Raw genomic sequence first — 23,883 nt, forward strand, 5'->3', positions numbered from 1 at the left:
GCTTTTGTCTAGTGATAACTTAGGGTTCTAATTATTCATTGATATTGTTCAATACTTACTGGGTGATGAAACATATATAGGACTTGATATATTATTTGTCATGTGGATTTTTTTGAGATGTATATCAGTATATGGAAAACGAATTACCAGAGGAGGAGGATGAGATCGAATGCATCTTGTGTGATATTAGCTTTCTGTCTACGGGGCAAGATTTTGAAACAGGTTGTAGCGTCTAACGGTTTGATCATAAAACATAGTTAAGGTTAGCATTTGTTTTAGGTAATACTCAACAACCAAAATGACCAATACTCATTATTTACCCGTTCTTATGGGTATTTCCACACCACCCATTCGTCAAGCAAGTGATCGAAACCTTCCACCAAGAAACAACGACGCAGACACGATCAAGAGGAAGAATAAGAAGTCGTCGTCTATGATGATATAACTGACAAGTTTCAGAAATTCTTTTATGCACGCTGTGTGAGTACATTGAGCAATTCTAATTATTCGTAACAATTTATATGTAAAGACCATCATATATATTATGTTCTTTAATTTTGACAGTTTATATATGTATATAAATATACACACCGTGTACTGAAGATCTCATATCTAATCAGGTATTTATTCCATTTCTCAACCCAAAATAAACGGGTACCCGCATGTACCCAACTACCGTGGGCTTTAATGCGATCCATACTCGAGGGCATTTGTTGTAATTTAGCACAGAGCGAATATACTCCAACTCTCTGCCTCACTTTCCCTCTCAAACAGTCAAACAAACAAACCCTAGAAGCAGCGGAAGATCGAGTGAAGCAGTAGCGGAGCTACGATGTCGGCAATGCGCGACCTCTACCACTTCACCAACATCAGAAGCGCCCGGAATGTCACCCGCGGCAAAGTCAACATCATCGGCGTCGTTCTCGAGCACGGTTTTCCCAGACAGACCAAAGGCACCGGTAAAATCCCACTCTTCTATTCAATTCTTCTCAGTTTTTGGGTTTTCGATGTTAGGTTTTCTACACCGGAGAGTTAGGTTTTACTTGAATTGCTTGGTTTTGGAGCTATTTTATAAATATTGAGCTGTGGTGGCGATGTGGCTGCCGGCGATATTGGCCGGTAGTAGATTGATGAGACTCGGTGTTGTTTGCTGAGCTAAAACTAAGCTCTGTGTTTGATGAAAATGGTTCATTTTTGTTTTTTGTTTTGATTTAGTACCAAAATGATTGGGATGATTTGAGTAGTAATATGAATTTTTGAATTTTTGCTTTGTTTTGCGTTTGTTTTTGCATTTCTGTTTAATATGTGCTATGTACTTGATGGAGTTTTGCTTAGTTTTGTGTTGCATATAAGTTATATGGAGTTATTTATGAATATGTACTTCTGTTGTGGCGATGATAAGCAAAGGCGTTAATAGATCAGCCACTGCTTGCTTTCTTCTTAATAATTTGGCTAAAGAAAGAGATGCAAAATGTTAGTTTCTGTGTTAATGTTGATTATGTTCACATCTTTTGCAGATTGGTATTACTTTGTGAGGATAATTGATGAGACGCATCATGATCCGGGGTTACCCGTTCAAATATTCTTTGAAACTATGGCAAAAAGTCCGCGTGTTTTGTCGCCTGGAGACATAATGCAGTTTCAAAATGTCACGGTACTTTGCAAATTTATATCCCATTTATGCTGTTTCTTGCTTCATTCAAATGTACAAATTATTGAATTTGTACTGTTTCTTCTTTTTAAGTATCAATTGAAAATTGCAAGGAAAATTGTTTAACTTTTAATAGCATCACTTCATTCTCTTGTAAGCCATTACTTTGCTTTGGTGCTTATATGATGACTACACAGAGAATTAGTCAGAATATGCTTGTCTCCTCCATCTGTCGTGATACATGGACACAAACAGTTGCCAAGAATTTTTTATTTGTTTGACCTTACATCATAAATTATTGTTTAATTTGACCTGATACATGCTATTTTGCAGATGAAAGTTGTGGGAGATGATGTGTGTGCAGTTTATAATAAGAAGTACTCTAGCTTTGCCCTGTATAACGGAAGTGATGGTAGTGTTCCTTATCAGACATCTGAAAGGTTCCGCGAAAGGGACCTAGACAAGAGATTTGTTACAGACCTGAGAAGATGGTTTCGGGATTTCCCAATTGATCAAGGTATCGGGGAAAGAAATGATATAATATAACCTTATTTATGAACTATTGTGGTTTAATAATATTATAAAGCAAATTATAATGTCAAGTTATTGATGATAATATGGGGACATGATTCTAATGGATGAGGATCATGAGATGCTACATATTTGGGTTAATATAATATGAATATCCTGAATGTTTCAAATGAATTGGGATTTTGTAATGATATATATTAGGCTACAATAGCATTCCTCTTACATTCAGAAAGTTATCAGAGTCTGGACATGTGATGGCAATTCTCTTTACATTTTTTATGATTTTTGTTGGTAAAGAAGCTAGTTTTTACGTCCATCATTACTCATTTAATATGCATAAATATGTATTTTCTTTTATAGGCCGAAATGATATCTCGATCGCCAGAAATTTAACCGAAGGCGAGCATTTTGATTTGTTTTGTAAAGTAAGTTGATCATTTTTGGTATATATGTACCCTGTTGCAGTATAGTTTTGTTGATAAACATCCAACTAGGTTAACTTGCTTATTCCTCTTTTGCATACCAAGTACAAATTATTTCTCTTGTCATGTATCTGAAGGTACTTTATATCTATGATGGAGCTGAAAGTCAGTGGACGGCATTTGTTTGGGATGGAAGTGATGCTCCTCCTGCCAACATTCACAAAAAGTAAGTTAATAGCAGTATTCAACCATGTCTGGGGTCTAAATGGGAGAGTTCTCAAAAATTTATGTTTGAGTGATATATTACATCATGCAGGCTCTCAGAGGAGATGCATCAACCATTGGCTCTACATGTGGAAACCTTTTCTTTAGCAAGAGATGTTGTATGCAGCTTTCCGACTTTAGGAACTGTTTTGAGAGTGATAACTCAAGATATTGAGCCAGACTTCCTCCCTTTGTTCAGAACCGGCAGTTGGATAAAACTTTCAAATTTGTTGTGTGAATTGTACGATGGACTATGGCGTGTTGTATTGACTCAATACTCTAGAATTCGTTTTGCCTCGTATGGGGACCGATTCAGACCTGAGCCGCAAAGGTTTGTAGATACACATTTTCATCATATTGCCATGTATTGCATTGTTTGGCTGTAGTAACTTACTAAAATAGTTGTATATTTGTCAGGTTATATGATGAGCGATTATTACGAAATCCAAGAAGTTTAAGACGGATGCCACAATGGAGCTTACCTTGGCCTTCTCGAATTACAGGTAGCACATCTTTGTGTTGGAGAGAACTTTTCAAGTTTTCTAACTTTTGCCACTTCTGTTATGTATATTTCCTCCACTGATGTTATTCTTTGCTCTCTTAGAGGTTGATTTTGATGATGATTGTGAATTTCATACCTTAATGGATGTTGTCACGAGTCCAGAGGTATCTTATCTATTTCACAACTTGTTCTCATTGCCACATCCCATACGTATTTGTTGAATTGATTTTAAAAATCATATTCCTTCCTTTTACATATGTATTACATAGACATACACCTGTCATTGTAGTAACTTGCACAATTTCTAGTAGTATTGTATAATGTTTCAGATTCTAAATTCCGTATCTTATATAGGTGATGGTTGGTTATAAGTGTGTTGTTCGTGTTGTATCGATTTTGCCATGCCGGGCAATGGACTATCACTTTCCTGTGGGAATTTGTAAGATCAGACTAACTCTAGAGGACCCAACTACCAGAATTCATGCCTTTTTGTATGCTGAAGATGGGGTAATAATTTATTAATAATATCATTTGTATGTCTAAAAATGATGTTTTCATGAGTATTTTTATTCTAATTATTAATTTTTTTTTTTCTAGCTGAAGTTTTTCGAAGGATCTTCATCTGATGAAGTATTGAGTGGAATGCGAAATGCACTGTTAGGAGCTGCTGCAAATATTGATGGAGATGAAGGAGAGGATACTCCTCGAAACCCACCTTGGGTGCAAGTTTGTTTGAGGGTGAAATGTGAAACTGAAGACGTTTTAGAGAGTAGAGAGTACATGGTGTTTGGAACAAAGCTTAGAGCTTAGAGACTGGCTTATATGTACAACTTATGTACTTAGGAAGAGAAAATATGTGTATATACAACTCATGTAACTGATTTTGCATCTAGTATCAGTAATATGTATATATATTCCAGGGCCTATATCCATTGTCTTTGCCTATTTTTCTTGATGATGATCTTTTGAGAAAGATATTAACAGGAAATAGTAAGAAATAGTAATAGTAACTAAACTCAGACAAGAGAAGGGAAAAAAAAACTGAAGTAAGTTGGTAACTACCAAATATAACGACTGGTCAAACTTGGAAAACTAGCAGAGGCCGTTTAGGTTTTGAAGCGATTAGTAGGAACAGTTTGTTGCCTTTATACCCATTTAAATGGAATCCTAGTGTGCATAGGAATCAGCTAGTTTGTTTGATGAGATGAATATCTTGGTTAACATTTGTACTTCTGTCCTAACTCTTTGGTACAATTCTAAAAGTGAAAGTTGCTTTCTCTTCCATACAAATTCAAGATGACCAGATTCATGTACATCATATATATCCTAAATGAAAATAATATGTGAAGAAGTTAAGGCATCACTACTGTTAAACTAATTGGGTACAAACACAACAAGTTATTGGTTTGGATGGCATTACCACTCTAGTAGGGACTCTACCACAATAACAACAAAAGTCCATAACGTTCATAAAGTTAAAATGGTACATTCAAATCCATAAACATCAAGAAACACTAGTAAGTCATATCGGATCTCAGATGATCAATTTATATTCGCAATATTAGCAAAAGATTAAAGCTCTAAAGACAAAAGGTTTAAATTATTTTGTTGAGATTCTCTGTGCTGATCGTCATTGCCCTCGCTAGCCTTTGAGATGCAAGAATTGGTTAGCATTATCACATAAGTAACTTGCAGACATTGGATACACAGTCTGCAGCGGAACTTGATTACATAACGTTAAATTATCATCCATGCTTCCATATTGCAGGCGATTTTCAAACCTCAAAGAAGTAATTGATTCATCGTAATTTGACCCGTTTGATGCTGATGGAGCACTCTGAATGTTGTAGTTTTGCCATGGCATGCCTGCATATGTTGTTATTAGTCACATACCAAGTATATGATCAAAACTTCATTAGATTATCGGTACTTCGATCTTACCGTTTCTGTTCATCACAATCGAACCGCTATTGTAACTCTGAGGATAATTGATTAGGTTGTTTTGAAACACTTGGAGATTACTTTGCTCTTCAGGCAAAGCCCTATCACTTATGTACATCATCGAACCACTATTAGGGTATTCGTTTAACGCAACCATCTGAGAATACTCCAAGTTGTTGTTCGAAAACAAGGCCTGCAAATTATGAATATGATTTACAAACAAAATCTAGTTAGTAAATGATGATATTTTGTAACTCTTAGTTTATTTATTTTTATTAAACTGAATTTTATGAGTGAAAATTTTAATGGAATACAATAAACGAGTTAAGAGTTGAGAAAAAGAGAGAGAACACATACCGTTTGTGAGAGTATACCAACATCAATAGCATATTGCTTATCAAAACGCTGATGAACGTCTTCTATTTTGTGATCCAGCTTTTTCAAAAGATCAAGCAATTGATCTAATGACAAGTCGTTTAGCCTATCATCCCATGAAGGAAATCGAGTTTCATTGTTCTTTTGGCGCAATTTTGCAGTCTCTTTCTTCACTTGCATGATTTGTTTGCCGAAATAATCAGCCAAATTTTCGACTTTCCTTACTTTGGCAGATTTGGAGACAAACCTATCAATAATTTGCTTGACCTCTTCAGGGTTTTCAGGATAGGTCTCTGGGCGAACTAATTGGCCATTAGGTTTCTTCTCGTAAATGATAACAGAACACTGCACATCACACAACTTATTTAGTTCAAAAGTCTTCTTCATCAATCCCTTCTTCCTCTTTCGAAAAGTGACATTGCGAGACTTCTCGTTCTTTATTAGTTCTAAAGGTAACTTTGTATTACTCCGACCCATGATCTGAGAAAACATACATGAACATGAGTAAATAAGACGTTAAGAGCATAAGTACGTAATCGAATCAAAACTAACAATATATTCATGAAGAACTGCATGTCAGAAGAAAAACAAAATTTGATCATCAAGAACTCGATAGAGAATCCTATAAAACAAAAACAAGAACGAACTGAAGAATATAAGAAAAAACGGTAAGAACAAAGATGGTTTGAAAGAACTAACCTGCGTAACCCTACAGAATCGAATGAAGTACGTATGTATATATAATCAACTTCACCTTAACCCTAGCTAATTTATAATATAGAGATTGACTTATACGTAAGGAAATAGCTATTATTCTTTCCTTTTCTGTCTTAATTATTTTTCGTTAATATCGTTTTTAATTAATTGACCACGATAAATCAGTGGTTGTTTGACATTTTATGGGCTTTAAAATCGTAGTTTGACATTTTTAGGTAATTATGAAGGGAAAGAAAATCTATCCAAATCCCCATTCACCATTTGCTGCGTGAGTTGGGAGAGATTTATGTCTTTGACCAAAAAAAAAAAAAAATCTAAAATTGCTTGATTTACTCAGCACTTTCCCAAACAATTCGTATACTATCAGACCCCTAAATTCAAGAGTGTCCCCCTAAATTCAAGAGTCGGCATTGAACAATTTAGACAAATCAGAAAGAAAGCTGATATATATAAAGAGGAGAAGAAAAAAATTACATGTGTATGTGAATATCAATGGTGACTGTCGACACAAAACATCAGTAGATCAGTAAAATACTTAAATACTAGCATTGAATATCATTACAACCACAATGTGATATTAGGGTGCTTTCTATAACATTGATACAATTCTCAAGTCTGAAGCTTTACTGCCAAGAAATAACAGTTGCCTCCAACCACCAAGGAATTGAACATATGTTGGCACTTTTCCAATTCTGAACTAGCATTCCAATGAGTTTTCCAGAAAAGCTTCATCATGTTGAATGATACTTTATAGAGCTGCCGAGATTAGGAATGTACGAATCCTTTGCAGAAGCTCTGCCTTTATGGAATCAGGAATGGAAGCTGCATTGGTACAAATATACAATTGTTAATAAATTGCAAAAGGAAATGACTAATGTCTACAGTGAGGCATTTCAAATCCATATGACTGGAAATTACTGGACTGTTGATATCAAGTTGGTCAATTCACTCAGAATGTGACATTCAGCCATTTGAAGCTTAGTCACACTGATAGTATTCATGTAACAATGAGGATAATTCTAGTTTTAGTGATTCCAACAATTATTTGACTCCAAGCAATGAGTGTGACCCCAGAGGACAAATCATGGCGAGATCAAACCCAATTTAAGTGGATTTGTAAGCTCTAAGACCACCATATATAGTTTTTGTTGACCTAGTGATCGGCTCCACAGGAGTGCAGCCGCATTTTCACCACAATTCCAAAAGCAGCATTCCCCTGGTTAAGACAGAAAACAAAATTCTGACAGCCTAACATGCTGGTGACTTACCCACCCATTCAACATCATTACAAATCCAACATAAACACCTCCTGAGTTCCCTTGTAGAAAGAGACACCCAAGTCCTCTGACACTAACCTCTAACCCCCATGCTTCATGCTCACATGATTATACCACCATCTATAAGTCTATACTAACTCTTGTATTATCTGAGTATAAAAAAACACATTATGCCAATACAGAGTGTTGTTAAGAGAAGATGTACAAGTTTTACCTAGCTGATAATGTTTTTGCAATCACACACAAAATTTAGGGAAATAGGTGGTTTCTTTCAAAACTGAATAATTTCTACCTTGCAGACCATTAAAAGGAAAACTTGAGAAAAGAAAAAACAAAGGCTTACCTCTGCCCTTTGGGGTGATTACATGTACAAGGTCATCCACAGTAACATTGTTCCTCCCTTTTTTCTTTATGAATGACCTACCATTATCAATAACACAAATGAAAAGATGTCCAAAGACCAGCTATGATAAAGAAGATAAACACATTGTGACAGCATGAAAACTTTAAGTTCAACATAGAGGAACAATTTTTCACTATTTACTTGTATTAATCATATTACTCAAAGGAAAGAGTTAAAGAACTGGAATAAAAAATTCTGTGGAACCGATGATGTCAAATATCAAACATTAGCAGCAAAAGATAATATTGTTCATTAATGGTTGACAAGCAGGTTATCTACTAGTGCATGGCTGGGAAAGCTGTCCTGAACTCCAATTGCAATGCTTAAAGACCATTATAATCATCCATCATTAGTTGTTGGTCAGATATTTTTGTTGGGTTGGGGAAGTTGCTCGAGTATCCAAAAATGCTTTAGAGTTTAGACTCAGTTGATCAGTAATATAATGTAGTATGTCTGCCATTTACTGGCTATATGAACAAGTTATTATTTCCTTATCTTAAGTTGATACATTTCTCTTGATAATCCCTTGTTAACATTGTAATCCTGCATTTGTTAAAGACGGACTATTATTAGGTAGTGTATAAACGCTTTAGGCGTCCTGTTCTTACAATTTTCTGCCTATATGATCTGGCTACAGGTATGCCTAGCCAACACAACTCTACCAGGAAAGTCACCCACTGGACGACAGCTATGTATTGCAATGAATGCCACACGCCTCTACCTCTGTATCCCCCTGATTACGGGAATAAAATTCGTTATATTGAACTAAGTTTACCAAATGCAAGTTTACCACCTACAGATTCATATGACTTTCCATCATCTCATAAACAAAAAGCATTTGCGAATTGCCAACTCACCCCTACGGCATCTGCGATCTTATGCTTAACTAACAGCATTCCTATTTCTTTCACATCAAAATAGCTCCTAATCTATATTACTCAACAAATATCAACACGATCCTAATTGATAACAATAATGCACAACACTCTCGGTGATTATGATTCAAAATAAAAAGAGTAAGTTTTTGAATAGCAGTAAATTCAGAAAGAAACAAAATTTACCTGCAAAGAGCTTTCATTTCATCCTTCCACCCACACTCAATCAGCCTCTCCCTCAACAGCTCCATTAACCGCTCTTTCTCACCGCTCTCAATCAACTGTAACAAATCATCCACCGCAGTAATTTCAGCAACCAACAACACAGTAAAAAATCTCAAGACTTTTATAGTTCAAAAAGACAAACCTCGATGTTGATGAGCTCTTCAAAGCTGGGCTCCTTGTCTTGATTCTCCTCAACCTCCGGCGCCGGCTGACGATTCACCGATTTCCTCCTTTTGTAAATTTCAACAAAAAGATGAGCAATTCTATTACAACTTCAATTCTTTCAGAGAAATTTATATGCAGAAAAGAAATTAACACAGAGAAAAATATGGTAAAAGTTGAAGTGAGCACTGTATAGAGCTGAGTGTTGCAAATTTTGGTAAGCTTGGTTTAGGGAACTAACATGGTTCAATCTGTAGGGGACTCTGAAATTCGCAGCGTTGGGTCACACGCTCAGAGACGAAGGGGACGAAGGTTCATGAGAGTGAAACTATATATTGGACAGAAAGCGACGCCGTTTTGTTTGTCTCTACAGAAACGGTGTAGGTTGAGTTTGGGCCTTAAACCGTGGATTGGGCTGGTTTTCATTCTGATTAGGCATCATTGGTCGGCCCACGGTTCATGACCGGAAACATGGTACGTGGGTCTTCAGTGTCGAATGTCTCTTGATAGGTTTTGACTTCTCTATTTGGATATATGTTGTTTGGATGTCTTGTGATCATTGTATTGGGTAAGAATGATGTGGCGATATTAGATTGCACTCAATTAAATAGTTATAAGACATCTAAACAACATGATCCAAACATAGAAGTTAGATCACTGTTAACTCTAACATACACAAAAACTCAATTTGTACGTGATCCCCACTTGCCCCTATCTAGGCCCGCCAATGAACTCCATTGCCCATTCTGAGCTTGCTCCGGGCATTAATGTTTTGGTCATTTCCAAACCCCAAAAGCATTGTTAACTCAAAGTCCCATTAGGTCAAACTCGATTCTAACTTTAGCTCGACAAACATGGGTGAGAACGTATCTATCCGACCAATTAACAACTAGTGTGGTTCAGCCGTAACCTGATTGTTTAAGATTTAACCCAACAATAAACCTAAAAAACTAACACAACTCATAATACCATAAAATACCGTTATGGCGTCCATCCACATTGCAACCTAACATGCTTCCACCAACTCGATTGGGTCGAAACATACAACTTTTGGGCCTTAAAATCACATTTGGCCGGGCCGGTCAAAGGAAAGCGAAATGGCGCCAAACGTGTACCATAAGAACGGCTGTGGACACAAACATACAAACGCATAATGGCTTGAGAACACAAGCACATTTTAACTTTTAAACATCCCCAAAAATCACGTCTCTCTCTACTGTTACTCCGATGGCTTCCGTTCCCCTATCATCTCTCTCCCTCAATTCTCTCAGCAGCTTCACCTCCGCAGCTTCCGATTATTTAAGGTTTGCTTCTCCAACCTTCCAATTCAGCACCGTCACCAAGTTCCGCGGGGTTAGGTTCGCCGTGACCAGCAGAGCTTCCTCCGTCGTCTTCCGCAACCTCGACGCCGATGACTTCCGCCACCCTCTCGATAAACAGGTCCGGTTAATTTTTCTTTACTGAGGTTAATTTACTGAGTTCCTATTGTTGTCACTGTTTAGTTTTGTTTAGGATTAGACTGGTTAGCTATAGTGTTGATTAGCTTTGGTGTCGTTATTATGCAGAACACGTTGATTTTGAGAGCGATTCCTGGACTAACTGAAATCGGAAAGGTTCTACTTGGTATGATGATTCTAATTTGTGATGGATTAAACTTGTACAAGAATGTGCTTATTGTTAAAGTCTACTCAACTTTTTATTAAATTTAATTCGGAGTATATTGCAGGATCTGTTACGGAGCAAGTGATGCTTCTTGAAAATATCGGAACATCCCTTCTTGTTTCGGAGAATCAGGTCACTCGATGGCATAGGTTTTAGAGTATAGTAGACCACAATGTCATGGAATTTCTATTGAATATGGTTGTATGGTTTCTTAGAGTATTGTATATTGCGAGAGTATAGATGGAGAATTATACTTGATGCTATCTGCTAATGTAACTATTTTTGAATTGGTGTTTGTTTTATCAGCTTTCTGATCTACATAAATTGATGGTTGAAGCCGCGGACATACTCAACATTGATGCTCCTGATCTATATGTTCGTCAAAGTCCTGTACCAAATGCATACACGTTAGCTATAAGTGGTAAAAAGCCATTTGTTGTTATCCATACTAGCCTAGTGGAGCTTTTGACAAGAGAAGAGTTGCAGGTTGTTGATCTCTCTGATCTTATGGTCTACCTCATCCTGAATTGCTATCCATATTTTTTTCACTTCCCAGAGCGAAGATTATTTGGTGATCAATTTTGTTCAAGGAAGTTCACTCCATTCGTAATATAGTGTGAAACTGATTTATGCTGTTAGATTTTGTAGCAATGTTTACTTTAAATGACTGTCTTCCATTGTTTATTATGAATCTAGGCGGTTTTGGCTCATGAGTTGGGTCATTTGAAATGCGACCATGGTGTGTGGCTTACATTTGCGAATATCCTTACCCTCGGAGCTTATACCATACCTGGTAGGTGTCTGGTACTTGTAACCTTATCTGTTGTAATTTGACCTTTTCAGTTCTATGTCAGTGTTAATTGAGTTTGAACCTCATTCTATGTTTGTTGTCATAGACTCATAGTCATTGTATTGCCCAACAGTCTTCCCGAAGAGATTTATAGGTCTAATGATGCACTTGTTAGTTTGCCTGATGCGCGCTTAGAATGCACTGATGGAGAATCACTTAATATGGTCATTTTCATAGGTATTGGCATTTCATAGTCAGACTGTATATATGTTTGAATACTTGTGTTCTTCATAGGGCTTGGTGGCATGATTGCTCAGAGTTTAGAAGAGCAGTTATTTCGTTGGCTTCGAGCAGCGGAACTAACTTGTGATCGTGCGGCCCTTCTTGTTGCGCAAGACCCAAAGGTACATAACCTCCAGAATCTATAGCTTACCTGTACGTGCTATTTTGCATCAATTATCTTGATTGTCTGATACCCATTTGATGTGCCCACAAGAGGTGGTCGTCTCTGTGTTGATGAAATTAGCTGGTGGGTGTCCATCTATGGCTGATCAACTAAATGTGGATGCATTTTTGGAACAAGCTCGCTCTTATGACAAGGCTTCCGCAAGCCCTGTAGGGTGGTATATAAGGTAAGAAACAACTCTCATACGCAACACCAGCGATGTAACACAAGTTGGCAATTACGTATTAGGATTCATTGAATTCATCTCATGCCCTGCAGAAATGCACAAACGAGGCAACTTTCACATCCTTTGCCAGTGCTACGAGCTCGTGAAATTGATGAATGGTCAAGAAGCCAAGAGTACGGAACTCTTCTTAAACGAGCAACAAGGATCACGGCTGGATCAAAAGTTTTAACAACACCTGGAAGATAGAGCAACATCCAAAGCAGTGTGAGAAGGTAGCTACTTGGTCTAATTCCTAGAATGTGGAAACATCCCTTTTCCTTTTCTTCCTTTTCAGGTTTTCATTAGTGTTTTCGTAGAATACTATACTTACGTTGTAAATATGTTCGAGTAAAATTCATCTTATGTTTCATTTATGCAGCCACACATAGCAGCAGCCGGCAGGGAGCTTTGGAAATAAAGAGGGTTTGCTTAGCATTGTTATGCACAAAGTCTTGCTGCAACTAAAGTCTGAAGATTGAATATGCAGCTGGAGTCATAAGTTGTAAGTTGAGGACTTTTGGCTTGTCAATCTTGCAGTACAAGTGACGTAGTCTGTATAAGTAAATGTAATACTCCTCGTAGTCTCTTACAGTGATTATAGAATTAGGTTGTTTATAATGCTCGGTACTCCCTGATGAACTTATTTTGTATAGTACATTCCTTTGTTGTATAGTGTATACACATTCATAATATCGTTTCGCATTGCCTCCACGCATTGCCTCCATATGGAATGATACACCGGTACCAAAGCCATTTCTCTCATATATATAAATATATAAAGATACATACATATATATATATATATATATATATATATATGTAGTTCCACTGGTACTGGAAGTGCTTCGACCATTTTGATGTACTGAATCAACTTCTGGATTCACCTCTTACCTTTCTTTCTAAGTTAACACTAATCCATAGTCTTTAGGGCAAAGCATCCCCTCCACCATTCGTAGCATCCAGGTCAAGCATTTTGCTCTACCTCATTAACAATGGTGGACAGTTGTGAAACTCTAGTACTGATCATTGGTCTGACTGCATGTGTGGTTTTACTTAGGGCTGCAAATTAAGGTGCGGTAAGAGCTGTCGATCGAGAAGTCTGAGATGACTCGATTACATTAGATCTGATATCAAAAGAGGAGGCTAGGGTTTACACCAGATGAAGAAAAACTGATTATTAATTATCGTAGAATTGAGTTTCGAATAACCTAATTGCATCCAATGGTCTTGAGGTTGCTTCTACAGAAGTAGGGAAGTCATATTCAACAATGAAGCTATCATTTTGGGCGGGAAGAAAAATTTGTTTCGACGAAGATGTTGATAGTGCGTGCAGATGTAGAGGGAGATCTGAAGGGAGGTGTAGAGAGAAATTAAGAAGGGCAAACCTGGAAATAGAATGCTAAAAATATTATAGATCAAATTAGTCGTAAAGCAATGTCTACGTAAAAAATCATCGTAAAAGAAAAAAAGAAAAAAAAAGTCCCTTATAAATACAGGATTCTCGCAGATCCTTTAAGCTAGCTCACTTTTATTCATAATATCAAAACCATGGCCGCCACCGTCCAGGTCAGCTGCTCTGTTCTTACCAAAGCTTACTACCCTCTCTCCGACAACGGAAGCATCTTCAGTAACAACAATCCTAATTCTTCAATCTCTTTCAGCTATTCCAAAACCTTAAACCGAGCTCTATCGTTAGTGCCCATACCAATTTCGAAAGGAAGGCTTGATGTTTTGTTTTCCGGCGGCGGTGGCAGGAGCGGTGCCGGCCGATGTGGCGACTGGAGCCGAGGGGATGAGGATGAAGAGTTGAAACCCTCGACTTTTTCGTTTAATTCTTCAAAATCGGTCAAGCATTCAATTGGTGGTGTCGGTAAGCAGCGGTCTGCTTGCTCATGTAGATTAGCTGATAACTGTGAAATTATATGTTCAAATTGTAGTTGCAGGGTGTGTGAGTTATTTTTGAAAAAAAAGGTATTTAATAAAACTGAAAAAAAAAGAAATATAAGAAAAACTTTCACGTGCGCTCCGTTATCTGAAAAAGAGGATTTGGACAGAAATCCACACCCAAGGTGACGGTGCACACTACAAAGATGTCGAGCAAGATGTTAAAGAATTTGGAACCTATTTGGAACCTATGGCCAAGCACCTGGACAACCGGCTTGTAGAAATTCATAAATAGAGACAAGCCATCGCTCGTAGAGGCACCAAGGAAAAAGCATTCAAGAATTTCGTACAATGAATGCATGATGTAGGACAAGATTTGAAGGCATAAGATGTCGTTATAAGTAATCGATTCGCATTTGAAATATTTAGGCTAGTATTATTATAGTTTTGAGATTCTATTATTTAGTATAATTTGTTTCCTTTTATGTTTGGATTTTGATGTGGTATAGTCTACTAGTATGATTATTGACGAAGATTGCCCGAGCAGGGAGAAGATGTTCAATCAAGTAAGGGATCTACATACCAAAAAGACATAGATTTTTCCACATCTTATGCTTGCCTTGCAAGTTTTGTCATTTTAATTTTCATTCTACCTAACCCTAGTCCCTCTCTTCTAGCTCTCTACCCAAGGCAGAACCCTAGTCGCTCTCCTCTCTTCCCTCTCTTCAACTGTGCTTTTGATTTCTATGGCTTCCCTGTCGTCCCTCTCTTCTCTCCGCTACCTAAGCCAGAACCCTAGTCCTCTCCGTTTTACCTCCAAAGCTTCCTCGCCTTGCTTAAGGTTTGGCTCTCAGATTTTTCTCCACCCCAAAACCAACGAGGTCCGGGTTCCGGCATGCCGAGTTTCTTCGAAGATGGTCTTCCCCAATCTGCACGCTGATGACTTTCGCCACCCTCTGGATTTAGAGGTAGTGTTCATTCTTTGGTCGCTTGTACTACTTTTTCGCTCCCCTGCGCTGCTTTCCTTTATACTTGAGAGACTGAGAATATTGGTTTAGGGTTTAGGGTTATCTTTCGTGCAAGAAAAGAGACAATTAATTAATTTTTTTTTCAATACCAAATGAAAGTCCGATTTGTATTGTGCATAACACTTGGCGGTATAGAGCACAGCCAAATTCGGCTGAGATTATAGAGGCTACAAAACGTAATGGGCATCTAATTTTCTGTGGGGGTTCAATTTAATTTGTATATTCAGAGGCTCTATCTTTTCTTGTTTTCTTGGCATCGCAGGTTTAGTCGCAGATTACTTTGCATATGGTTTCTTCAAATTAGACATAATCGAGAATAATGGCACTTCTGTTCTGGCCGGTCCGAATCAGGTTATTCACTTTCTGGAGATTAGCATGATTAATAAAAATTCTAGTTGCGCGCGCATTTGGTCTAATTCTCTGAAAGTGTCATATAAAGTAGACTTTGTTATTTCTTCTGATTATTTCTGCATATATTAGTGGCCTGGATGATTTAATAAGAAAAGGTCATCAGCTCAGTAATATGTTCTTCTTCTGTTTTCATTTGGAGTTGTGGATTTGATATTTTTCCTGCCATGTTTCCTTGCAAAGTGTTGTTGGTATATATACCGCAAGCATAAGCAACGACCTCGTAGACTGTTTTCCGGCCACGAAGGGCCCCGCCCCCGACATACTTCCGGTAGACCGACATCCAAGCTACTTTGCTATGGTGAAATATCATCCGTACCACTTCGGGAATGTGTTCCTCCAAGCTCCACAAGAAGACACCATGATAATAGTTATGTATAATTTGTCCCACATTGGAAATATGTAAAAGGAGGGAACATTCCTTAGTTATAAAAAGAAGGCTTCTCATATGTAGAAAGGATCTGATGGATAGAGGATGATCTCTCTCTCCCGATCCCAAAGGCCTATTGGCCATGATAGTTGATTCTAAAGTGGACGTAGCCATGTCCTCTGATGACATGGTGAACCACTATACGTCCTTGTCTCTTGCCCATGATGTTTATTGTTCATATTCGTGTTCCACCGTGATCCTACATAGTCTCCGGGATTATGCAGAAACACAGAGGATTATTCAATACTCATTATTTGAAATCTATCTGCATCTCGATTTAAGTTTTCCTGATTCATATATTGGATTGCAAAGTACAAAACTTGTTTTTGCTCCCCTAGTTCTTCTATCTATAAGCACTCATCGATCTGTTGCATTTTAACTTCTGTCGACTTAGCTAGAGAATTTTGAGAAGAAGCAATCAGCTTAAAATTATTTTCTATTTCCATATTAAGTGAATGATTTGATGCAAGACTTATGTACAATACCATTTTTGCTATGCCAGCATTATTCTAATACATACAAGTTGATGGCTGAGACCGTTGAGATTCTCAATATCACGACACCTTTACTCTACATTCGGAGTAATGATTCACCTGTAGCTCGTGCAGTTGGACTAGACACACCCTATATTGTTATTCACCCTAGTCTTATTGAGCGTCTCACCCCCACAAGAGTTGCAGGTAATCATTTATCTCTGTTTTTTTTTTTAAATGTTTAATTCTTTTTTTATAAGTTAAGATCTACATTAGCACATACCTCTACAAGTATATGTACATTTATCTATGCATTGTAAACATTTGGGATGTATATAGGTACATGATGCAAATCTATGCATGTCTGATTTCGGGGGTTATGTACGTGTTAGATAGGTTCGTAGCATTGTTGTCTTCAAATTATGCAATTACTAACTCTGGTGCTCATCTTAAAATTAGGTTGTTTTCGCTCATGAGTTGGCTCATCTGAAATGTGGTCATTATGCGTTGCTCAAACTTATGCATATACTTGTCTTTATGGCTGAGGAATTACCTGGTAAGTGTTTCCTGATCTTGGGCAGATTAATTACTTTTCTTGATTCGAATTAGGGTTTAGGGTCGTATTATACGACTTACTTAAGGTCATTTGGTAGGCAACACGGATAGAATCTGTATTTTCTTGTGAAATGTTGTCTTCTTCTTTTTTTACATGCATTTTGTTGTCTTAATGGTGAAAAATCTTAAAGAGCCTTTGCATTTACATTATAAATTAATAATAACATTTGTTTATTGGTTCATAATCAGTTAATAACTACTTAAGCTTTTACTAGATTGTGTGGGTCGTCCATTGAAAGAGTTGTTTCATTGGTGTCAAACGATGGAGCTATCTTGTGATCGTACGTGCATCACTTCTTGTTGCACAAGACCCGAAGGTATACATGATCTCCAATAAACTTGCTGCGTCCCATAGTTATATTGATAATCCGATATCCATTTATGCCCTCAACAGGTGGTCATCTCTGCTATAATGAAATTAGCCGGGGGAATTCGATCAATGGTACAAGAACGAGACGTTGATGCATATTATCCGCTCGTGCTTATGTATACATTCGTTCCTCAAGCCCCATGGGTGTTTGGGTAAGCAACAATATACATTTGTATATATCGTCAGCAAGTGTTGTGTTATATATACACATCCTAGATAGCATTGATTCTTTTCACTGATGCTGTTCCAGGGATGCTTGTACAAGAAACCCTGTGCCCCTTCTTCGTGCTTATGAGATTGATGAGTGGTCCAGAAGCAAAGACTACGCAATGCTGCTAACCTCTGCAACAACTCAAGGAGAAGCTTTTATAAAAAAGAAGATCACTGAGAAGGTCTCTGCAACAACTCAAGGAGAAGCCCTTACAAAAAAAAAGATCAATGAGAAGGTTTTGGAGCAATTTGATATGGAAAAGATCCTTCAAAATCTTTTGGAGCAAGTTTATATGGCAAAGAATGAAAAGATCATTGAGAAGCTTTTGAAGCAAGTTGATATAGGAAAGATCAAGAAGTACGTTGTTGGACTCAACAAGGATGTGGAGACGAAGGATCCAACTGGTGCATGCAAAGGTGACTACGTCTGCTGCTTGAAGTGATCTTAAGTCTTGTTGTGATTTAGCGTTGTTAATTATGCACCAAGTCTTGTTGCCACTTAAGTTTGCAGATTAAGTCTTAAGTTGTAAATTGAGTACTTAGTCTCATACAGTGATTATATTACAGAATTACGTTGTTATAATAATTGATACTCCCAGATGAACTCATTTTGAAGAGTATGTTCCTTTCGCATCGCCTCCTGAAGTGTTTTGAGCATACCGAAATCTGTTTCTGGCCTTTGAAGACACATGCATGCCTTTCTTTTGATGTTAACACCCAATCCATAGTCTTTAGAGGCTTAGAAGCTTAGTGCAAAGCAATCCTGGCCCTCCACCATTAATTCCTAGCATCCAGGTCAAGCATGCATTTTGCTCTACCTCATTAACAATCCTCTCTTATTCACGATGTGGGGTGTTTTATGAAAAACCATTATCTTGGTGTAAGAGTTCGTTTCAGAAATTTGTTTGATTGCTGCCCTATTTGAAAAGTATGCGTTGCACATTTTTTACCAAGTCAAAATTTCATTGCATGAAAGCTAAAGCTGGAGAGATATAAATAAACGAGGGTTGAAGGATGAAGGAAGCTGAAAATGGTGGACAACTCTGAAAACGATGACGTCATAAACGAGGAGGAGATGAGCAGAGCGACGAAGGGCTTCGAAACTGAGCCAAAAGGAGGTCTGTTGAGTGGACGGGGGTACGGTGGAGAGGAAGCTAGAGAAGATAGACTCAGGCGAGTGAGACGGTGGTGCTGACGGCACATCTGTTCTGGCAACTCCGAGTCAGGTACGTATTTCACTTGATGGAGATTAGGCTTTACAACATGATATATAAATATCTGTTTGCATTTGGTGCAATTCTCTGAGATTGTGATATAGAGTGGATTTTGTTATTTCTTCGGATCATGCTATATATAGTAGTAGTACTTATGCATATATATTAGAAGCAGGTGCAGCATTTAACATCAGTTGTCCAGAGGATTTAATAATAAACAGGATCAGCTTAGTAATACGTTCTTTTTTCCATTTGGAGGGGTGGATTTGATAGTTGATACAAGGGTATTCTTTCTCCATGTTTCCTTGTAGAAGATTGTGTGCAATACGACATGATTTAAAATCTATTTGCATTTCGATCTAGTATCATATATCGGTTTGCAAGTACAAACCTTGTTTTCATTTTGATTGTAAATTGGCCCCTATATCTTTTATAAGTATACAAACAAAGAAGCTTTCATAATTTATGTCCTGGAAGATTTGAGGAGAAGCAATTAGCTTAGGAGTAATATTTTGCTTCCTTTCTGTATCTTAGCTATGTCTACTATATAACTCTAATTAAGCTTGTACACAAGCAGACCAAGTAACCACTTATATATGGTCTCAAATTTTCATAATTAGTGAATGCTCTCTGCTTATGTACACTGTACAGTATAAGTTTTGCTTGAGTATGTGGATGGAGTCATAAGTTTTAAATCGAGGACATTTGGCTTGTCAATCTTTCGCAGTACAAGAGATGTAGTTTGTGTATAAGTGATATTGTGATAGTAATACTCCTCTTAGTCTCTGATGCGGGAACATATTGGTAAATGATGATAACTAGAACAATATAGACACATCTAAAGAAATGAGATTGATAAAGAGAGCAAAACTCTATTTTTTTTTAATAGAAATATTCATAAACAAAATCTCTCTTTCTCATACATGGATGTTCCTTTTTAAAGAGCTAACCCAACCCTCTAGTAAATGCTAATACAATGCATAATCCCTCTTTTATTGTAATACATTCTAGAATATCCACTTCCCAATCCCACATTAAATCATGCTCATTCAACAAGTCTAATAAATAGACATATTTTGAAATAATAACTATTAATTAAACTTAAATATAGACTCCTTGAAATTCCAAATGGGTTACACACCCGTAATATCGTTTCGCATTGCCTCCACAATGGCATGAGAAGCTCTCGGAGCATTTTTGATGTACTGAAATTGGCTTGTGGCCTTTGAAGACACACCCTTTGCCTTTCTTTTTAATTTTGGTGTTAGAGTTCATTTCACAAGTTTTGTTTGTTATAAAACTGCTGGATTAGTAAAGTATCTGTTGCACAGTTTTTGCCAAGTTAAATTTCATTGCATATTAGAAGCAAAAGCTAGAGAGCAAAAATGACATCGTCTATGTCATCTCCTACAGTGGAGGGGTCCGATCTTTGCCACCACATTCTTTTTGTTTGTGCCATAATGCCACTGTTCCCAAGTTTAGACAAGATTACCCCTATGAGTACCACGATCAACGGAAACAGCAAATGCGTAAATAGACGGGACATAGATGACATGACGTAACACACACTCTAGTTGTCTCTGCAGAGTAGAGCAGAGCATCACCATCACCACCACGCTATATAGGCTCTTTAAACAATAAACATTTCATAAACTCATTTCAACTTTCATTTTGAGATTTGTGCTTCTTTCTTCTTGGCTGCCATGGCTTCCGTTTCCTTCTCTTCTCTTTGCCTGAACCTGAGCTCTACTGTGCCTAAATCTCTTGGTTTAAGCTTCAAAGCTTCTCTGTGCTTGAGGTTTGGCTCTGTGGTCAAGCTTCCCAGTGTGGTTCGGGCCAAAGCATGGTCTTGCTTGAGGTCTGGCTCAGTGGTGTGCCGAGCTTCTCCGGTTGTTATCCCTAATCTTCAAGCTGACGACTTTCGTCACCCTCTTGATTTACAAGTGAACTTTCTTGTCCACTTTGAGAAAAAAGACCAAACCTTTAACAGCTTTGGTTGATTTTTCAAGTTGTTACATCATTTTCACTCCGCTCTTATGATTTCTACTCCAATTTATGCAGAACACTTGGCTTTTAAGGGCGATTCCAGGTTTGAGTGAGATTCGACCGTTTTTAAGAGGTAATAGACATCTGATTTTGTATGGGGTTAGACTTGAATTTGAATTTGTATATGTCAAAAACTCCATCTTTTCTTGTTTTCTTGACATTGCAGGAGATATTTCATGAGGCACTGACTCAATTCTGAATGAAGTTATCATAACTCTAACTCAGATATTCAATCTCTGATGATTAGGCAATACAATATGGTATAAAGTCGGTTTGCATTTCACGTGGTTGATTTATGCAGCTCCAGGGCACCAATGTTGTGGTTGATTTAGTATAAATGTTTTTTGTCCATGTCTTATTGCAGAGGATCATGCAATACATCATGTTATCAAACTGTTTGCATTTAAATTTACTTTTTTCTGATAGTATTATATATTGGATTGTAAATTTTAGATTTGTTTCTTTGATTATATATTGTCCCCTAAATTTGTTGCATTTAAAATTTGTATGATTTGAGAAGAAGCATTCAGCTTAATACGCTAGAGGAGTTGTTTATATGTACTTAAGACGCTAGAGGAGTTGTTTAATATGCATTGATACATAAGATTTGTAAACATACATAAGATGCATATATGTACTTAATGCATATTTATGCAATGTTTATTGTTTATGTAACAAATCTTATGCATATTTATTGTATGTATATATGTACTTAATGCATATTTATGCAACAAATCTCAAAATGAAAGTTGAAATGAGTTTATGCAATGTTTATTGTTTAGATACATATATACATATATGTATTAAGTACATATATACATTAAGTACATAAATATGCATTGCATACATACATTGCATAAATATGCATTAAGTACATATATGCATACAATAAATATGCATAAAATTTGTTGCATAAACAATAAACAATAAACATTGCATAAATACGCATTAACTACATATATCTTGAAAGAGCATTGCTTAGTAGAAAACCTAGATGTCGTGGTGCGCTCTGATCGTAACAAGTCCAAGTTTGGTTTTGTGTAATTGCCTATGGATTAATTTCAAGTGAGTAGCTAGCATATATCCTAACAAGTCCGATTTTTATTTTGTGTATTTGCCCATGGATTTCAAGTAAGTAGCTAGCATATATGCACCTTAGTGAGGGTTCCGGTGTGCCGAGTTTCTCCCGTTGTCATCCCCAATGTTTAAGCTGACGACTTTCACCACCCTCTTGATTTATAAGTGCTCTTTCTTATCCACTTTCAGAAAAAAGATCAAAGCTTTAACAACTTTGGTTGATTTTTCAAGTTGTTACACTATTTTCACTGCGCTGTTATGATTTCTACTCCATTTTGTGCAGAACACTTAGCTTTTAAGGGCGATTCCAGGTCTGAGTGAAATGTTACCATTTTTAAGAGGTAATAGACATCTCATTTTGTATGGGGTTAGACTTGAATTTGAATTTGTATCTGTCAAAGACTCCATCTTTCCTTGTTTTCTTGACATTGCATGAGATATTTCATGGGTACTGACTCAATTCTGAATGAAGTTCTGATCGTAACTCTAAGTTAGGTATTCAATCTCTGATGATTAGGCAATACAATATGGTATAAAGTCGGTTTGCATTTCAAGTGGTTGATTTATGCAGCTTCAGAGTATCAATGTTGTGGTTGATTTAGTATAGAGGTTTTTTCTCCATGTCTTATTGTAGAAGATTATGCAATACATTATGATATCAAACAATTTGCATTTAGATTTACTTTTTTTTTTTATAGTATTATATATCGGATTGTAAATTTTAGATTTGTTTCTTTGATTATATATTGTCCCCTAAATCTGTATAAGCACATGAAACACAGCATCTATTGCATTTCAAATTTATGTGATTTGAGAAGAAGCATTCAGCTTAGGAGTATGTTCTTTGTTCTTATGGAGTGGTTGATTTGATGAGAAATGAATTTTCCATTGCTTTGTTGATCCCAAAATCAAATTAAATATCATCTTTTAGTGTTTCCTTTCTGTATCTGTGTCTACTATATAACTTTGAGCTTGTATGCTAGTAGACTAATAAAACACTAAAGCTCTCAAACTTAGAGTCAATGTTTTCTGCTTATGTACAGCTAAATTATTTTTCCTTTGTTAGTTTCCTAAACTACATAAGTTGATGGTTGAGGCAGCGAAAATTCTCAATGTTAAAGCTCATTTATTGTTTGTTCGGCAAGATCCTGTAGCTAAAGCTTATCTGGTAGCAGTAAATTATCGGCCATATGTTGTTGTCCATAGTGGTCTTATGGAACTTTTGACGCTAGAGGAGTTAGAGGCTGTCAATAATCTATTTGGTTTGATTGCTTACCTCATATATTAAAATGTTACCCATAACGATAAAACTTTGGTGAAAGTTTAGTCTAGATTAGCATATATTTATATTACACTTCTGTATGCACTGTAAACATACATGGGATGCATATATGTATGTATATATGTACTTAATGCATATTTATGGGTATCTGATAGGTTATGTGTGTGTTAGGTTTGTAGTATTACTTTGTTTTTTTTTTTTAAGTCAATTACTAACTCATGTGCTCATCTTAAAATTAGGTTGTTTTCGCTCATGAGTTGGGTCATCTGAAATGTGACCATTGTCTTTGGCTCACATATGCAGCTCTTTTTGTCAATGGAGTTAAGGTCTTACCTCAGTTTCCTGGTAAATGTTTCATCATTAAAGCTTAGTTATGGA

At 36.8% G+C, this 23,883-nt stretch overlaps 4 protein-coding genes across 4 annotated transcripts; 2 read left to right on the plus strand and 2 right to left on the minus strand.

The window, feature by feature from the left end:
* The first annotated feature begins 799 nt into the window (after positions 1–799).
* LOC101314679 (protection of telomeres protein 1a-like) lies at positions 800–4,281 on the plus strand. The gene is made up of 10 exons (XM_004303924.1): positions 800–959; positions 1,518–1,654; positions 1,985–2,168; positions 2,543–2,607; positions 2,742–2,830; positions 2,921–3,199; positions 3,286–3,371; positions 3,473–3,534; positions 3,725–3,877; positions 3,968–4,281. Exons 1-10 carry the CDS (start codon positions 833–835, stop codon positions 4,178–4,180), a joined length of 1,395 nt encoding a protein of 464 aa, XP_004303972.1. The 5' UTR covers positions 800–832; the 3' UTR covers positions 4,181–4,281.
* A 731-nt stretch (positions 4,282–5,012) lies between these two features.
* Positions 5,013–6,163, minus strand: LOC101314879 (MADS-box transcription factor 13-like). Its single transcript, XM_004305859.1, has 3 exons — positions 5,669–6,163; positions 5,393–5,504; positions 5,013–5,236 (listed from the first exon to the last, which is right to left on the minus strand). Exons 1-3 carry the CDS (start codon positions 6,161–6,163, stop codon positions 5,013–5,015), a joined length of 831 nt encoding a protein of 276 aa, XP_004305907.1.
* A 703-nt stretch (positions 6,164–6,866) lies between these two features.
* Positions 6,867–9,646, minus strand: LOC101314969 (enhancer of yellow 2 transcription factor homolog). The gene is made up of 5 exons (XM_004303925.1): positions 9,587–9,646; positions 9,326–9,413; positions 9,145–9,239; positions 8,024–8,100; positions 6,867–7,225 (listed from the first exon to the last, which is right to left on the minus strand). Coding segments are annotated over exons 1-5 (336 nt in total). The 5' UTR covers positions 9,589–9,646; the 3' UTR covers positions 6,867–7,151.
* Positions 9,647–10,521: 875 nt separating this feature from the next.
* LOC101315256 (protease HtpX homolog 1-like) lies at positions 10,522–12,971 on the plus strand. Its single transcript, XM_004303926.1, has 9 exons — positions 10,522–10,785; positions 10,911–10,968; positions 11,072–11,139; positions 11,314–11,493; positions 11,704–11,800; positions 12,092–12,201; positions 12,296–12,429; positions 12,522–12,701; positions 12,848–12,971. The coding sequence occupies exons 1-8, from the start codon at positions 10,573–10,575 to the stop codon at positions 12,673–12,675; spliced, it is 1,014 nt and encodes a 337-aa protein (XP_004303974.1). The 5' UTR covers positions 10,522–10,572; the 3' UTR covers positions 12,676–12,701; positions 12,848–12,971.
* Positions 12,972–23,883: the final 10,912 nt, after the last annotated feature.

The sequence above is a fragment of the Fragaria vesca genome, linkage group LG6, assembly GCF_000184155.1.
Source record: "Fragaria vesca subsp. vesca linkage group LG6, FraVesHawaii_1.0, whole genome shotgun sequence".
NCBI lineage: Eukaryota > Viridiplantae > Streptophyta > Magnoliopsida > Rosales > Rosaceae > Fragaria > Fragaria vesca.

What these genes read in the sequence shown, in the direction of transcription:
- LOC101314679 (XM_004303924.1), top strand. Translation starts at nt 833, where the DNA reads ATGTCGGCAATGCGCGACCTCTACCACTTCACCAACATCAGAAGCGCC. An exon ending in TTCAGACCTGAGCCGCAAAG is followed by an intron (nt 3,200 to 3,285) that starts GTTTGTAGATAC and finishes TATATTTGTCAG; the next exon opens with GTTATATGATGAGCGATTAT. An exon ending in ATGTTGTCACGAGTCCAGAG is followed by an intron (nt 3,535 to 3,724) that starts GTATCTTATCTA and finishes TATCTTATATAG; the next exon opens with GTGATGGTTGGTTATAAGTG.
- LOC101314879 (XM_004305859.1), bottom strand. Translation starts at nt 6,163, where the DNA reads ATGGGTCGGAGTAATACAAAGTTACCTTTAGAACTAATAAAGAACGAG. An exon ending in TTGGTATACTCTCACAAACG is followed by an intron (nt 5,505 to 5,668) that starts GTATGTGTTCTC and finishes CATAATTTGCAG; the next exon opens with GCCTTGTTTTCGAACAACAA. An exon ending in GGCTTTGCCTGAAGAGCAAA is followed by an intron (nt 5,237 to 5,392) that starts GTAATCTCCAAG and finishes CAACATATGCAG; the next exon opens with GCATGCCATGGCAAAACTAC.
- LOC101314969 (XM_004303925.1), bottom strand. An exon ending in GAAATGAAAGCTCTTTGCAG is followed by an intron (nt 8,101 to 9,144) that starts GTAAATTTTGTT and finishes TGATAATGGTAG; the next exon opens with GTCATTCATAAAGAAAAAAG. An exon ending in AATCACCCCAAAGGGCAGAG is followed by an intron (nt 7,226 to 8,023) that starts GTAAGCCTTTGT and finishes GTACCAATGCAG; the next exon opens with CTTCCATTCCTGATTCCATA.
- LOC101315256 (XM_004303926.1), top strand. Translation starts at nt 10,573, where the DNA reads ATGGCTTCCGTTCCCCTATCATCTCTCTCCCTCAATTCTCTCAGCAGC. An exon ending in TGACAAGAGAAGAGTTGCAG is followed by an intron (nt 11,494 to 11,703) that starts GTTGTTGATCTC and finishes TTATGAATCTAG; the next exon opens with GCGGTTTTGGCTCATGAGTT. An exon ending in TTGTTGCGCAAGACCCAAAG is followed by an intron (nt 12,202 to 12,295) that starts GTACATAACCTC and finishes TGCCCACAAGAG; the next exon opens with GTGGTCGTCTCTGTGTTGAT.